This window comes from Colletotrichum siamense, assembly GCF_013390195.1.
Source record: "Colletotrichum siamense strain Cg363 chromosome Unknown KSG_Cg363_contig08, whole genome shotgun sequence".
Lineage (NCBI taxonomy): Eukaryota > Fungi > Ascomycota > Sordariomycetes > Glomerellales > Glomerellaceae > Colletotrichum > Colletotrichum siamense.
This window is the reverse complement of record NW_023501021.1, coordinates 3,892,123-3,908,583: the sequence shown is the minus strand read 5'-3', so window position 1 is coordinate 3,908,583 and position 16,461 is coordinate 3,892,123. Positions and strand designations below refer to the sequence as shown.

The 16,461-nt window shown below is 38.2% G+C and overlaps 5 protein-coding genes across 5 annotated transcripts; 3 read left to right on the top strand and 2 right to left on the bottom strand.

The window, feature by feature from the left end:
- Nucleotides 1-410: 410 nt before the first annotated feature.
- CGCS363_v012539 (uncharacterized protein) lies at nt 411-1,634 on the top strand (the record flags this gene model as incomplete). Its single annotated transcript, XM_036644388.1, has 1 exon — nt 411-1,634. The coding sequence occupies one exon, from the start codon at nt 411-413 to the stop codon at nt 1,632-1,634; it is 1,224 nt and encodes a 407-aa protein (XP_036491031.1).
- A 132-nt stretch (nt 1,635-1,766) lies between these two features.
- alcB-1 (Alcohol dehydrogenase 2) lies at nt 1,767-2,941 on the bottom strand (the record flags this gene model as incomplete). Its single annotated transcript, XM_036644387.1, has 3 exons — nt 1,767-1,948; nt 2,006-2,730; nt 2,790-2,941. 3 exons carry the CDS (start codon nt 2,939-2,941, stop codon nt 1,767-1,769), a joined length of 1,059 nt encoding a protein of 352 aa, XP_036491032.1.
- Nucleotides 2,942-11,009: 8,068 nt separating this feature from the next.
- On the top strand, nt 11,010-11,416 carry CGCS363_v012537 (uncharacterized protein; the record flags this gene model as incomplete). Its single annotated transcript, XM_036644386.1, has 3 exons — nt 11,010-11,041; nt 11,101-11,266; nt 11,324-11,416. 3 exons carry the CDS (start codon nt 11,010-11,012, stop codon nt 11,414-11,416), a joined length of 291 nt encoding a protein of 96 aa, XP_036491290.1.
- A 1,300-nt stretch (nt 11,417-12,716) lies between these two features.
- Nucleotides 12,717-13,062, top strand: CGCS363_v012536 (uncharacterized protein; the record flags this gene model as incomplete). The annotated part of the gene is made up of 2 exons (XM_036644385.1): nt 12,717-12,899; nt 12,991-13,062. The coding sequence occupies 2 exons, from the start codon at nt 12,717-12,719 to the stop codon at nt 13,060-13,062; spliced, it is 255 nt and encodes an 84-aa protein (XP_036491294.1).
- A 565-nt stretch (nt 13,063-13,627) lies between these two features.
- Nucleotides 13,628-15,222, bottom strand: CGCS363_v012535 (putative aspartic-type endopeptidase; the record flags this gene model as incomplete). Its single annotated transcript, XM_036644384.1, has 4 exons — nt 13,628-13,941; nt 14,010-14,232; nt 14,286-14,723; nt 14,806-15,222. The coding sequence occupies 4 exons, from the start codon at nt 15,220-15,222 to the stop codon at nt 13,628-13,630; spliced, it is 1,392 nt and encodes a 463-aa protein (XP_036491282.1).
- Nucleotides 15,223-16,461: the final 1,239 nt, after the last annotated feature.

The window sequence follows — 16,461 nt, the reverse complement described above, 5'->3', positions numbered from 1 at the left end:
CTCAACGCGCATCGGCAACGTCAATCGCGCCTTGAATTGACCTTTGGTGGGGACGTGTGCTGCGGGATGCCGAATGATTGGCGGGAGTCTTTCCGCGATATGACGACATCCGAGAATCGGCAACTCTATCAACTTCCGACCGGATGCGAATCACAGAGGCGGTCTCTTGCAGAGTAGCATCTCTCATTGGGTCTTTATCAACATTCGAGTTGAAGACCGACCAAAAGATGCTTGCCAGTCTGCTCAGTGGCCTAGTTGGCCAATTGGGAGCTTTGCCGATTCTGAAGCTGGTTCTTGGTCTCGTCTTCCTATTGGCCTCAACAGCAACTGTTGTTCTTCAAAATGGCAACATCAACAGGGTACGGAGAGAGCTCCGCCATCTCCGGAAACTCGGCGTATCAACAAGCAACATGACGGATCAGTTCGACGCCAAATACGCCGCTCCGGAGGACACCGAAACCAACGGGCCGATCCGCATCAAGTCTCTCTACATCCACCCTGTGAAGTCATGCGGCTTCATCGAGGTCAACCGCGCATTGCTCACCAAGACCGGCTTTCTGTACGACAGATGCTTCGCCATTTCCACCGAAGTCGTCGACCCAGACAATGGCTCGATAACATGGAAGTTCATCAGCCAACGTACCAAACCCAGCATGTGCCACATTAACACGGAGATATGGCTTCCTCACAAGGATAGTGATCCCAGCGACCCTCTCGTGCAGGCCGGCGGCTGCGTTGTGCTGTCATTTAGAGACCCAGATTCTCCATCTTGGACTCAAAAATTGGAGACACTTCTTCATACCTGGGATCCTTCCGCCGTGCCGGAGGTCTTCTTGGTTGCACCTCTTCAACCTACATCGACAGAAGTGGAAAAGCTGAATATCAGGATTAAAAAGTTCGGCATCCACGCTCGTGAGGCTAGCGGACTGGATCTGGGCGACATCCCATCCGTCGCAGCCGCGCTACCCAAGCTCAAGAAATACCTCCAGATCCCGGAGAAGCGCGGCTTGACACTGATGCGATGCACTCCGGATACCTTGACCCGTTGCGACAGAAACCTCGCACCGCTAAAGTCCATCGGAACACCTTCAATTCACGGCTACACGGACCAACAACCCGTCAACCTCAACTCCCTCTCCTCAGTACACGCCGTCTCTGCGCTGTTACCACCAGAAAATCAGCCCCTGGATGCACTACGCTTCCGCGCAAACATCTGGATCACGGGTGCCCCAGCCTTTGCCGAAGAGTCCTGGAAACGCTATCGAATCTTACCAAAGGCTGTTTCGGAGGAGAAAAGGGCAGAGGTTGCGCCAAAGTTATCGGTTGTTTGCCGTACATCACGGTGTACGATGCCGAATGTTAATCTTGAGACGGGGACCTTTGAAGCAGATAAACCAGTTGAGGGGAAGAAGAAGGGCAAGCCACAGCCGAGCGCGACTTTGATAGAATACCGGACGGTAGAGACAGGGAACCCATCCGCGCTGGGATACATCGGTATGCATTGCGTACCGGAGGATCAGGATCTGGAGGAAGCCAAGGAGCAGAGGGCGGGGCTGTATGTTGAAGTCGGCGATGAGATTGAGGTGCTAGAAACTGGGATGCATCTTTTTGGTTCAACGGCAAAAGACTATTAGAACCACATTGATAACGGAACACCTTATCAGAAGCGATGCCTGTCTTCTCCAAGAAGTTAAACCTTTTTACGGTACCAGAAGCTCGGCAAACATAAAATCTACCTATCTTGTGCTTCGACTTGTTTACATCTATCAAATGCCAGTGATAACAGCCCTTCCATACATCTCCTGATTCATCAACTGCCCTACAATTTCCTCCGTGTCATTAATATGGAAGTATTCGACAGATGCTCGAATGCGACCTTTGGCAGCCTCCCGTAACAGCTCAGCCATTTCCTTCTCCGTGCCAACCATGGCGCCTTTGACATTGAGAGCTATGTAAGAGCAGCCATGTCAGTCTGAGTGCGAGTAAGAATGTGATGGAGATTTACCCTTGAGAGCACACAAGGTGACCGGTATGGGAATATCGAAATCGTTACGAGGCAACCCGACACACACAATTGTTCCCATGGACCTGACCAATTTGGGTGCCGTGATGTAAGCGTCTTCCGACTCAGGCACCACGAGAACGGCGTGAGCTCCCTCCCCTGTCAACTCCATGACCTTTTTGTCGACCTCCTCTCTCGTGTAGTCGATGAACACTTCGGCTCCGTTGTCTCGGCAAAACTGATCGTGACCACTTGAGTCAACTGCAATGACCCGGTAACCTCTCATTCGCGAGGCAATTTGCACACCCAGATGCCCCAGACCGCCCGCTGCCCCTTGGATAACGACCCAATCGCCAGGAGAAAGTTCGCCTTCCAATTTCGAAACGGCGCCCATCATGGTCAAACCGGCACACAGCAGAGGCGCAACTTCAGCATCGGGCAGCCCGTCGGGGATTTTCGTGACATATCTTGAATCAGCCACGACATATTGCTGGAGCGTTCCCGGGCGATGTTTGCCGGTGTTGAGCTGCTTCGGGCAGTTGTTCTGGTGTCCGCGAACGCAGACCGAGCAGGTCCCACAGGCACTGTAAAGCCATTTTACCCCGACTTTCTGGCCAAGAAGCTCTTCGGAAACACCGGGGCCCAGTTTGACGATTCTCCCAACGCCCTCATGGCCTACGATGGGGTCGTAAACACCCCAACCCCGGAAAGCTCGAGTCTCCGATCCGCTATGCAGGGTTTCAGTCAGTCGTGGACAATCACACATGATGATCATGAGAAGATATACCAAACACCAGTGGCGCTGATGCGCACAAGAACCTCATGAGGTCCAGGAGTCCCGACGGGCACGTTGTGCTGCACCACGATACTGGCGTTCGGCCCTGGGTGTCGAATGACAGCGGCCTTCTGCACCGTAGGCAGCTCGTCGTCCTCGTCCATGTTGAGAAATTGCGATGAAGATAAAGTGAAAGATCAAACAAAAAGATCTGAGGCTGAAAAAGACAACAAAATTGGGACATGGTGGTCGCTGACGGAGTAGTCTAGCACGGTGGAGCATACCCCGTGCGAGACGGTAGTCGGCCGGGCCCAGGCCTGAGGCCCAAAACCCAGCCCAAATCCCACCTTTACGTAAGGGATCAGCTACACTACTTTATAGCTAGTCGCGCCTAGCACTCATAACTAGATTAATTAAGCTACTTCATATAAGTTATAAGCCCTCTAAATACCTAAATCTATCTATTAAATAGTAAGGTTATTCCTAAGTAGCTATTAGGACTTTAACTTTATAGTTTAGTAATTACTAAAAAGTAATTAATAGATTACTAAGCTATTAGAAGTAATACTTCTAAGTAGAGATTATAGCTATTATAATATATATCTCCTATTTATAAAATCTCCTTAGCTTTTAAATTACTAAAATTAATAATTATTTAATAATTACTATAGTTATATAGTAATAACTATTTAATAACTATCTAATAATTATATATAACTACTACTTAAACCCCTCTTAAACTACTAAATTAATTAAATAAATTAATATATTTTTAATTAGTAATTTAATTTTATCTTCTTCTAGCTCTACTAGAAAGAGATTATCCTAAACTAGCTCTCCTCCTTCTTCTACTATAGACTTTATAGCTAAAGTAGCTATATAAAAAGTAGCTAATAAAAGATTAGATCTAAGAAGTCTAATATATAATACTATCCTTAAGCTAACTAAAGCTATAAGCTTTAAACTATAAGAGATTAATCTTAAGAACGCCTTTAAAGTAATAAGATTACTTTTTTATTTAATAGCTAAAAGGATATTAAATAAATATAATAGAGATATAGTTTTTAAAGAAAATAAGGTAGTAATAGTTAAAGATTTAAGTTCTTTAAGTAATCTAATACTTATAGGTTTTATACTTATTAGATAGTTATTTATAGAAAAGATCTAATATAATCTCTTAGAAGAAATAATTAATAATAATCTTTCTATTATAGCTTTAGCTTTTTATACTTTTATTAAAACTAAAAAATATACTTAGAAGTTTAATAAGCTAGCTATAAGTAAAGTCTATAATAACTAAAACAAAATAACTAAAGTTAACTATAGTAATACTAAAGATTTTATATAAGATTTTTACTTAACTTTTAATAAACTAAATGGTTTTAATATAGGCTTATTAATTATAGTTTTTACTTATAGACTTATTTAAGGTTTTAGATATTTTAATTAAGTAAAGGTAGATATTATAGAGAATAATTTTATTATAGAACTTTAAACTTATAATAACTTCTTATAAGAATTTAGAGGTTTTAGTGAAAAGGAATAATATAAGTAAGCTTCTTAGAGTATTAATACTTTTTTAAATAAAAAGAGGTTTCTTTCTAAGAAATAACCTTAAGTAATTAAACCTAATAAACTATAGGACCTTTATACTTCTTATAATACTAAGTATCCTAAGAACCTCTATAAGTATAAGATATATAACTTCTATTATAGAAAGATAACTTAATACTTTAAGAAGTATAATAAGTATTTCCTTAAATACTTTAGATATTATATCTTAATATATAATAAGTTTAAATATTTAAATAAACTACTAATAACTTAATAATTAATAATATAGGTATCTATTTTAGTATTTACCTTAAAAGGCTAAACTTAAGATAGTATTTTTAGAAACTTTAGTATTAAATAAGATATTAACTAACTATTTAAGGCTTTTATAGATATTTTATTAGCTTAAGCTTAAAAGAGGATTTTTTTATTATTCTTAGTAGATAACTTTAGAGTATTTAGTTTATATTTTAACCTTTAATCTCTTACTAGAGATTTATATAAAGTTAACTATATATAGAAAGTTAAGAAGTAACTAATAAAGATACCTAAATACTCTATCTATAGTTCTACTAGCTAGATTATAGAAATAGAGATTACTAATCTCTTTATATATAGTGTTATTAAGGAAGCTAATAAAGAAGAAAATAATAGCTAGGAAGTATAACTATACTAATATATTATATCTATAGCCTCTATTAGGAAAATAGACTCCTTTATACTAAATATTAGTGCTAATAGGTATATCCTTAATAATCTCTTTATTTTTAAGGATTTTTAAGATCTCCCTTAAGGATTAACTATAAATTATATAAATAGAAAGGACTAAATTAGCTAAGCTATTAGTATAGCTAAAGTGATTACTATTAAGCTAAGTAGTAAAAAAACTACTTTTTAACTATATAATACTTTTTATAAATCTTATAATATAGTATAAATTATTAGTATTAGTCTTTTTTAGAAGATAGGTATCTATTTTAATAGTTTAAATAATATTTTAGTTTATAAAAATATATCTAAAGCTATTACTAACTTTAAATAAGATATATAAGTCCTTTAGTTTTAGATTTATTCCTTTAACTAGAGTAATAAATTTAGCTCTCTTAAGCTAGATTATTAAACTTTTTATATTTATCTAAGGTATCTATTTAGAGAAGTAATTATTATTATTATAAAAGATATTAATATAAACCTCTTTAGAGTACTTCTTATAGGATATAAGTATTATATCTGCTTTATAGTAAAGTTAATATAGTAACTTAGTAATAAATAATAAGAACTACTAACTTAAGCTTTCTAAAAGCTTTAGATTAACTTTTTAGAATTAATACTATAAGGCTTTAGAGGTATTACTTATAGCCTTTATATTATAGAAGCTTTTTTAACTTATAAATAGTTTTAGGTATTTAAATTAAAGAAAGAAGTAGCTATTTAGCTATAAAGTTAGTTCTTAAAAAAGATTATAGTAATAAATAATATTATTTACTTCTCTAAGGTTATTATAGATAATAATATAGCTTTTCTTAAAATAATAAAACTTTTTACTTAAGAATAGGGTTTCTATCTAGAAATAATAATACTTTACTTTTATTAGTAAAATAAAGGGGTAGAAAGTTCTAAAAAAGCTATATAGTAAAAAGTATAAGTAATATATATAGAAACTAGCTTTCTTAAGTCTTTTTAGCTTTAATTAATAAAGACTTCTATAGAAGTTAGAAATCTACTATCTAATAATAAGAGTAATATTAATCTTTATAAGAAACTAATAAATACTTTTAATATATCTCTTACTATAAGAAAACTATATATATACTACTTCTACTACTAGGACTACTAAGCTTATATCTATATTTATTTAGATAGCTATCTATATATAAAAGGGTAGAAGATAAAGCTTAAAGCTAAATTTAGAAGATTTATAGGATATAATAACCTCTATAGTAATATCTTTTATATTCTTATTAAAAAAACTAATAGTATTTAGTAAGTAAGAGATATAGTATTTAAGGAAGATAAGAGAGAGCTCCCCTTAGTTAAATTTAATAACTTATAGCTAAGAGAAGAGGTTAAGCTAAAATCTTATAAATATAGTAATAAATTATTAATAGTAATATATAAAGCTAAGTTTTAGCCTTATACTATAGATATTAAGTCTTATTATTATTATTATTCTGCTAAATAAGATTAATAATAAGAGGAACTAAGTAATTTATATTTAGAAGAAGCTTAGGAGCTAGAAAGTAATAATAAATAAGAATAAGAAAATAAGCTTCTTTAAAAATAAGAAGAAGTTAATAGAAAGAGGAGTAGTTTATTAATATTAGAACTAAAACTATACTTATTAATATTAGATATTAATATTATAAATATATAGGTATAATTAATACTAAAAGAAGTTTCTTCTTTATAGTAATATTTTCTTATTACTCTTTTAAGGTAATATTCTTTTACTATTCCTTTAAGGTAGAGATCTCTAGCTACTCCTTAGAGATAATAATTACTAGCTAATATTTTATAATAGTAAAGCTCTCTTAATATTTTACTTTAAACTTCTCTCTTAATATAAGGAAAACTAAGGAGAAAACTAAGAGGTAGTAATAGAGGTTCTGCTTTTATAAGATCACTAAGAGTAACTACTTCTTCTTTTAGTTAAATAACTTAGATATTTAGAACTTAAGTACTATATAATATAAAGAAGTTTAATAGGGAATTTAGTAAAATAGAGGCTATAGAGATTAACCTAATTAATAATAAAATAGACTAAGAACTAGTTATTTTTACTTTCTTAGCGTCTAACTTATTATAAGCCCTTAGCTTAAAGATTTATTTACTTATAACTTTTAGAAAATAAGAGGTAATAGAAGAGGGACTTTTAAAGTTAGCTATCTTTAATACTATAAAGACTTAAGTTAATAGTTTATAGGGGATAGATTACTAATAGCTTAAAAAGTTTTTAGATAGCTTTAAATATCTTTTAAGTAAATAGGTATATAATAAGAAAGTTATTATAGATAAAAGACTTAATAGAGTTAAAATAAGATAGGTTATTTATAATAACTTTTAAGATAAGGATAATAAAATAGTTTATACTATTATTACTAATTTTATTACTCTATAAGTCTTTTTACTAATTATAGTATTTAAAGATTTAGAACTTCACTAAGTTAATATAGTTATAGCTTTCCTAAATACTTTTATAGGAGATTAAGATATCTTTATTACTTAACTTTATAGGTTTAATAATAGATCTAGCTAGTTCTATAAATTAAAAAGAGCTCTCTATAGACTAAGAGAATCTCCTCTTCTCTAGTATAAATAAATTATTACTATCCTTAAATAATTAAAGTTCTATTTACTACTAAAAAAACCCTATATTCTTATTAATAAGGATAGTATTATAATATTACTTTATATTAATAATATATTTATTATAATATTTAATATTAAGTAAGTTAATAATTTTAAAGATAATTTATATAACTTCTTTTAGATTAAGGATTTAGGTGAGGTATAATAATTCTTTAGGTTTAAGATTATTTACTACTATAAGATAAAATAACTTTAGATCTTATAGGCTAAATATATTAATAATATACTAATAGAGAAAGGTATTATTAGATATAACTAAGTACCTTACTACTTTAGTAATATTTAGCTACTAAAGATTATAGAATAATATAAAACGCTTATTAAGATATATAAATATTAAAGCGATTTAGGTAAGTTATAGTAGATTATAAATAGTATATAACTAGATATTATAACGCTTATAAATAGGGCTACTAGAGATTAATAATATACCTCTAAAAAGTATAATAAACTACTAAGATTAATATAGAGATATCTCTATAGCTTATAATAATTAGTACTTTATTTTAGTAGTCTAAAATACTCTATTAATAACCTTAAATTATTAATATTCTATAATACTAGTTAATCTAATTATAAAAGAATAAGTAAGTTAATAGCTAGTTATATAGTTATATATAGAGGAGCACTAATTACTTAGAAATTAGTATTATAATTATTTATAGCTATATTAACCTATAAAGCTAAGTAGATAAATCTAATACTTAGAGGGAAAGCTCTACTATATATTATAGATCTCTTTAAAAGGATAAATATCTCTATTTAATTACCCCTCTAGGTATATATAGATTTTATAAATACCTTTAATAATTATCTATTAAGAAAATAGTTACTTAAACTATACTATATTAAGATTAAGTATTACTAGATTATTAATAATATTAGTAATAGGGATTTTAAGATTAAATATATCTTAATTTATAAAATAGTTACTAATAGTTTTACTAAACTACTAATAATAGAAAAGTATTATAACTTTATTAGAATACTAGGTTTATTTAAACTACTTATAACTAATAATAAGTCCTAATCTAAGGATAATATCTTAAAACTTAATCTTAATTAAGTTCCTTTTATTTATTTATTTTTTTTATATATAATAACTTTATTCTTTTATATCTTACTAACTAATTAACTTTTATAGTTAGACTTTATATTATTTTAATTACTTTAATTTGCTCTATTTAATAATTAAATTACTAACTATAAAAGTCTTTTATATAAGAAGTTATTTAATAATAAAAGCTTAAAAAGTAATTAAAGATTTTAACTTTATTAAGTTATAAGTTTATTACTAAATTAGATATTTTAATTAGTATTTCTTTAAGTTATAATTATACTAAGTTTAACTAATAAAAGTTAATTAACTTTAGATTTAGATAAAATTAATATAAGTTTAAAGTTTAAAAAAGTAAAAGATTAATTAATTAAGCTTTAAAAATATTATAAAAAGATTAATCTTTAAAGTAATATTAATTAAGAACTATTATATTTAATATTTAACTTAATATAATTAGTAAATTAGAGGAGAAGTATTATAAAGTTAATTAATAACTTAAGAATTATTACTTTTAGAGAGAGAGAACTACTTAGAATATAAGATCTAAGATTAAATTAGAGAGGATAGTTTTTAGATTTATTTAAGTTAAAAGCTAACTCTATAAGGGGGAATTAAATAGTAAACCTCTAAGTTATTAATTTAGAAGTCTAACTAAGTATTAAAAATAGAAAATAATACTAATTATATTAAGTAACTATTTAATTATTTTTATAGAGATAACTTAAGTAGTAATACTAATATTAATTAGCTATATAAAAGCTAAAAAGAGTTAAGAAGTATTTTAAAGTTAAGATAAGATAATAATAGTAATATAGAAAAATAGGAATAATATATAGAAGTAAGAATAATATAAAACTAATATATAATTAATTAGATTATTACTTTAGGATAAGAATAGCTTTAATTATAGCGCTAGAGGTATTAGTTAAAAGGGGGGTATAAGATAGTAGTCGGCTAGGCCTAGGCCTAAGGCCCGAAACCTAGCCTGAATCCCGCCTTTATATAAGGGATCGGCCACACTACTTTATAGCCAGTCGCGCCCGGCGCTTGTAGCTAGATTAATCAAGCCACTTCACGCACCCCGCGCCGGGTCCTGCGGCCGGCATTGTCGCAGCCGTCGATGTGGGGAACTTTCGGAGTAGAGCCGATGGGCTGCAAGATCCGATGTTTTTTCCTTTTTCTTTTTTTAGTGAGTTGAAGTCCGTGATAAGGTTTTAGGAGTTACACGTGATGCAGATCTGTCTTGTTGGGCCTCGTCTTGAACGAGGCGTCTTCATAGTTGATGCTCAGGCTTGTCAGGATTAGCACGAGTTGGAGGCACAGCATATCTCACTTGGGTCAACGTCATAAAATCGGGAATGTGGATGAGTTTGGATGATAGAATCGACCATATGTCTCCGTGTGCATCGTCATGAGATTTGAATCAAAGTTAGGCACATTGCTGATTCGGGCGGTCAGCATGGAATCACTATGTTATGATGCGGTTCCATTTTCCTCTTTCTTTGGACGAACACGTTAGCCTGCGGTCGTTCGCAAACCATCACGTCAATAACTGGTGGGCGTACGTAACTTCATACTATGCATACTATCGAATCAACAAGTTGGTGCTAACTGATTATTTTGTGTCTGCGCGACTACGTTTCCTGAGTACCGAAGTTACTCCCATCGAGGACAACAGTAGTAACAGCAATAGCAAAGGTAGAGGCGACGAAGACCATCGTCACAGTAATACAGAGTGTATGTCAATTCGCAAGAACACAATCTCTGTACCCGGCACGGAAGAAGTAAGGGATCCATTCTCTTAGCAATTCAAATCATAATCAACTCGGCCGGATGCAAGAGTTGAAAAGAATCATGACAGCACCAACGCGGACGGCATGTCGACGCGTTTATAAATTTGAGCATCAAGCTTTCTTGGAATATGGAAATCCACAGACCATATCGTGTTATCGACCCGACTGTTCCGACTTCCTCGGGTTTGGCGAAGGCGGTAAACGTTGAATGCCTCAATTAGTCCAAACCTTTTTCTGATACGGGTAGGGTTTAAATTGCACATTGAGTCAGTATCTCGCTCTTCTCGCATTCTCTGCGAGGTAAGATAGGTGAAGAAGAAATATAAAAGAGTCGTAATGTCGCAGCTCCAACTGGTGTCACATCCTCATACATATCCGCAACCTGAACCATTCAAACCTTATCTCAATCCGCCAGGAGTTCATCCGATCAACCGTCGTTATTGGCACGTCTTAAAAATGCTTTCCCAACACATCTTTGTCATTATCGCGTAAGTATTCAGACACCATTCGTCTGCCTCCTTGGGCCGCGCTTACCTCTCGATCACAGCGCATTCGCAGCCGGCTCGCTTGCGTCTATTGCCGACTGCAAGGGAAGCTTCTACGCTGGCGTTTGCCAGGACGTCCACGCCCCGGGAGCTCGTCATGATGCACTCACCCAGAGCTGCTGTCGGTCTCCCCATGGAACGACCTATCACGATGGCCCTGGAACATTTGTTCGTTCTCCGCTGGTTTCATTATCTGAACAGGAACATAGCTAACTAGAAGTTTAGTGCTGCACCACTTCTGACTCTGCGGCTATTTCCTACATGTCTTCATGCTGTTCCAACAGCGGCAAGAACGCCATCAACTTCAACCCCGCTTAGATTTGATGTCCTGAGTGCTTCTTAGCGAGATCATTGGCAAGACGTCGGAATACAGGGAAACAGACCCGGGATCATGCACATAACCTGTCAAGATGAACTTTTCCATGGTTAGACTACATGCGTCAGCTACATTGTAACTTCATCTTAGACGAATGATTGAAAGGCTTAGAGCAATACTTAACGTGCATCGGGACACGGCAGACTGGATGCTCTGTGCGCGTGCTCGCTTGATCTTCTTACCAGGTCCAGTAGTTCCATTTTCTTCTTTGCTCTCCGTCCAACATCAGCCGAATGTGGGAGGAACCTAAAAGTCGGCTCAAAGCTTATTGCGTACCTAGTCTCAAAACTTCAATAACTACAAGTGCATTCCTACATTTGGGTATTGTGTTATTGCTTGGGTAACAAGCCATCCTTGTGTGTCCCTGATGGCTCGTCTCAGATCCTTCCCCAATCGGGGTGATATTCCCGCCTGGGGCCCCATCGCTTGTATGGCTGGTCCTTGGCCCCCCGCGAATTCTGTCACACGGCGCCGTGGGACGTTCCGCCTTCTAAATCAGGCACTGGAGTCCTCCGTGCAGATGTGAACACGGTTGAATTGTTGCCCCGACTGTCACAAGTAATGGGCATTCATTTTCAGATATTCAAGATATGAAGTTGCAATCGAGTTTAGCTATGATGCAATCAGACTGGGCATCTCACAAAGCCGCCTTGGCGGCCTTCACTGTTTCTCTTTCAAGCAATCGCAGAGTTACAGCGTTCCGTCGCATTCTTCGACCCCAATCGGAGGCTCTGTATCTTGCTGTGAGTTGCAATTGCACGAAAATGTCAGGCTTGAATGGACAGAGTAAAATCTTGGAACTCATATTACTCTACGTGCGGATTGGAACTCTGGCCAAGAGTGTCACCTAGACGCTGATCGTTAGTTGTCCTGTCAGGCTGTGCAAGGATCAACACTTCGCTTAGCCACATTGATAACATCTTGGCTAATTTCCAGGCAATTAAAGTGAAAAGCAAACCGGAAAGTTGGTCAACTTAAAAAGTAACAACCGAGCCGACCGAGGTGATCGCGTCAAATCATTCGACACAGCGCGCGGGCGAGTGGGCTATCCCCCGCCTTTACCGCCTTACAGTGTTCATCCGTAATGATGACAACCCCTGAGCCAAGACAACTCAGGCCATGTGCTAATGCTTTTATAAGACGAACATGCGTCCAGTCTTTGAAGCAGCTTTCGTCACCTCCAAATCATTCGTCTCAAACTCCTTCATTCTGCTCAGTCATCTCAAATTTACAGGAACCAAAATGAAGTTCTCCATCATCGCCGTTGCTCTTCCCCTCATTGCGGGCACGAGCGCTGCCGCGGTCGTTGAGCGCCAATCCCCCAATTGCGAACCTTACAACAACGGCACTTCTGCCCCCTTCCCCCACGAACTTGTCTGGGGAGAATGGTTCCTTTGCTGCAGCTACAATGGTCCTGACCCTGGTGTACGTCAAAACTGAAACGCAAACCCTGGTGGAGACCTTTCAAGGCCCCTTGCGCCAGAAAATGAAACCACATTTACTAACGAGGCAATAGACCTACCAGAACTGCTGCGACAGACAGGGTGCGGGAACTGGAAGTGGTTTCCCTGGATGCGTGGAGATTTAAAGCTTCAAAGGTTGCGACTTCAATTCATGTTAATAAGATGCTCGCAATGTCTGCGGGCTTTGACAACAGTCAAGTTCAAATTTTCGAATTTTTCATCGAGTATGCCTTGAAACTCCCTGCATATATCATTGCGGTGCCATCCTTCTCATCAAGTCCTTAGAAGGTCAGCTAGGAGGGCTGCTCCACCCCAAACATCGGAAAACTACCAGACAGGACGATATTCCTGTAAGGCTAGTCGCATGATATGGTTCCTACAATACTCCCAAGAGGTCTTGTGAAGAGTAGGAAGCAACCCGGACAAGCTTGCTTCAATTACAATAACTAGAGCGGTTAGGGAAAACCCATTACCAAACGAGTCGTAGGTTTCACAACACCTCTGTTTGGAATTTACATATTTAGTATCTCGCAGATATGTTACTGATGTGCCCAATTCACTATCTCATTACCATAACTTCAATATATACAATTACTATATACAAAACTCCATAATTCATGCGCACCAGCACTTGCGAATCGTAGTATTAAAGGCTGGGCCTCATGTGCGTTCTCATTTGCTGTCTCCAGCTTACTCGCGGCTAGCGAAGCGCATCATACCGGCTCCGACGTCAAATACGGTCACCAAGCTGTTCATCATGGTGTCACCCAAGATGTAAGGTCCCTCGCCGCCGTCACTGACACCAAGCAGACAGACAAAAGTGCCATCGCCATTGTCGACGGGGTCGCTGGTCTGGATAAGATCGGCACTGTTGGCGTAGAAGGTGTGCCCGTTGATCACAACACCGAAGTCCGGCACCGTAGCGTTGCAAGGAGCGTAATACGCGCCCGAGAAGAAGTTGTACAAAGAACCAGGGATCGCAGCTGCGAAGGCATCGGAGATGTCTGGACATATGGGTAAGCCAGCCGTCGTTTACTAGTGCTAGGACATGAAAAGTTGCTCGATTACTTACCAGAAGGCACGTACATCAGAGTAGTGCCACTGTCAACGATGGTAGGAGTAGTGCTGTTGTGGAAACCAGCAGGCTTGGAGACCGCGGTGTTCCACTTGCTTGAAGCCAGGGTCTCGTTGATAGAAGGGGCCATAGTCACGTTCTTGATGACATAGCCGTCCGGAAGAATGGTGTAGAAAGAGTACTCCGTCTTCGCCTTGGGCATGCGGGAGGAGAGGGCGATCTGGTTTCAATTTAGCTTCACCTTTCAGCTCGTCAACTACTAGGATTACTCACCATTCGGATGGGCGTGCTAATGAACTCGCCCTTGGTCTTGACAGGAGGCAAACCACCGAAAGCCAATTGACCAGTCTGAGACTTGCTGTCCATGGCCATGCTGAAGAGGTCGGGCTTGACGATGCCCTTCTTGGACATGGTGGTGAAGATAGAGTCGTAAGGCTTAGACGCACCAGTGGCGTCGTCATATTCGCTGGTGAGCAGATCATAGGCGAGGCCTAGTAAACCGCTGGCGACGTTGTCGCCGTTCCAGTAAGACTTGTTCACCAAGGTGACCTCTTGATGTGGCACCTCGAGACCAGCCAGGGTGATGTCCTGGTAGCCCATCAGCCCTGTGGCGAATTCGCCGTCACCGTAGGTGATGTTGAAGTGCACGCCGGGAATGGAGCCATGCTGGAAGGTACCGTTGTACGTGGGCCCGAAGTCGCACAATGATGTCTGCTCACCACGGTTCCAAGTCAGATCGTCTCAATGCAAATTCGCCCCTGCGTCGGGTGCTCTACCAAAATGCATTACTCACATCGTTCAATCTCGTGCCGTCGGAGTCTTGGCAAATAAAGTCCTTCTGCACAGCCCACGTATCGCTGGATCCAGAGTCAACGATTACTTGCAGCGTCTCATCGCCAAAGCCAATGCTGGCGATGTACTCGAAGCCGTTCAAGTCGGTCATGTTGGTGACATGACCTGTCTTGTACAGACCGTTCGCACTAGGTCCGTTTCGAATGGACTGAATCCATGTCTGAGCAGGGGAGGTACCAGCAACTCTGTTCAGCTGGAGGACGTGAGGAGACACTTCCAACGGCTCGCTGTTGATGCTGCGCTTCTGCAGAGACGACAAGTCGACCTCGGCGATGTCGAACTGGAGAGGCACGCGGGATGCGGCCGCAGCGGAGCCAATTAGGCTTGCCGCCGATGCGATAGCGGCAACGGACTTCATAATGAGCGTAATAGGCCGGTGATGATGAAAAAGTCTTGAGTCTTTACACCTTGCACAGTCATCTACAAGAGATAGTCTACGATTTGGCGACCGGTCGCCATGATTTTATACCCGTTCCTTCCACGCGCATTCAGCTACAGAAATTCGCGATCACAGTTCGACTACATGGACCCATTTGATGTTGGCCGAATAGCCGAATTCTCAATTTCTCCGTTGCTCGTGTTATTGATAAGAGCTGGGGTTAAAGAATAGTCTCCTGCCCGAAAAGGAAGGAGAGGTCTCTGGAGCATGGACAGTGCCTGGGATACGATTCAAGCTTTGGCTAAGCTTTTGTTGCCGATCTACCGAGTCAGTCAGCTAGTCTGAACGGCCCGCAGAGACGACGATAAACATCTGCGGCAGTTCAATATCGACGATAAGATCTCATGACCCTTTGTTAAACTTAAGTCGGACCAACAGCTATTTATCGTCTGACGACAAGTCTCCCAGATGTGCTTTCTCGCTGGTAGTCTGTGGAGTCGCCTGATCACGGCAGTCGGTCCAAGTATACCGAGCTATGCCGACTTTGTGTTCTCCTTGTCTTCCAGGTGGTCCTCACAGAGGCGAAAGTTTCCTTTCCCAGATGTTTAGTAATGAAGTCTTTAGAGATTAGGTTGCACGTTGACACCAGTGCAAAGCGTCGACTCCGAGTTGCGTCTGCAGTCGTCTCAGAGCTAAATGATAGGCCGTCAACACCTTTCTTGAACTTTGACGTGCCAGGCTTCGCTGAGTCGCTGACCCGCATTGCCTGTAATAATTACGCCCAGCCTTGTGAGCAATCAGACCTGCGCCATATCTTGTCGACATTCCTTTCGAACGACATTTGGTATTTGATTAGCAAGTCTAATGTTTCCTCACTAGTCAGTCCATGATCCCATTTGGGAGGCCTCTCCTTTTCTCCCTTTTGATGTGTTCACGACTGACCATGTACTTCTTCATAAGAATGTGCGACAGATAGTCAGCTTCTATTCGCCCGGAATCTGGCAGCCCCGTCTTTCGCTGCTGCACGTCGATCTGTACCGTGTTACATAAGACGTCACGCTGCTGCCTGATCAATATGCTCACGTTCGAGAAGGGCTTCACGAAAGCACTCTGCTGTTTGAAATGCCAATCAGTTTTGGGGCCAAACTGACTTGTCTCGACATATTTTCAGTTACAGTAATTCACGAAGATGGACCTACCGGCGTTAGATATTCCACC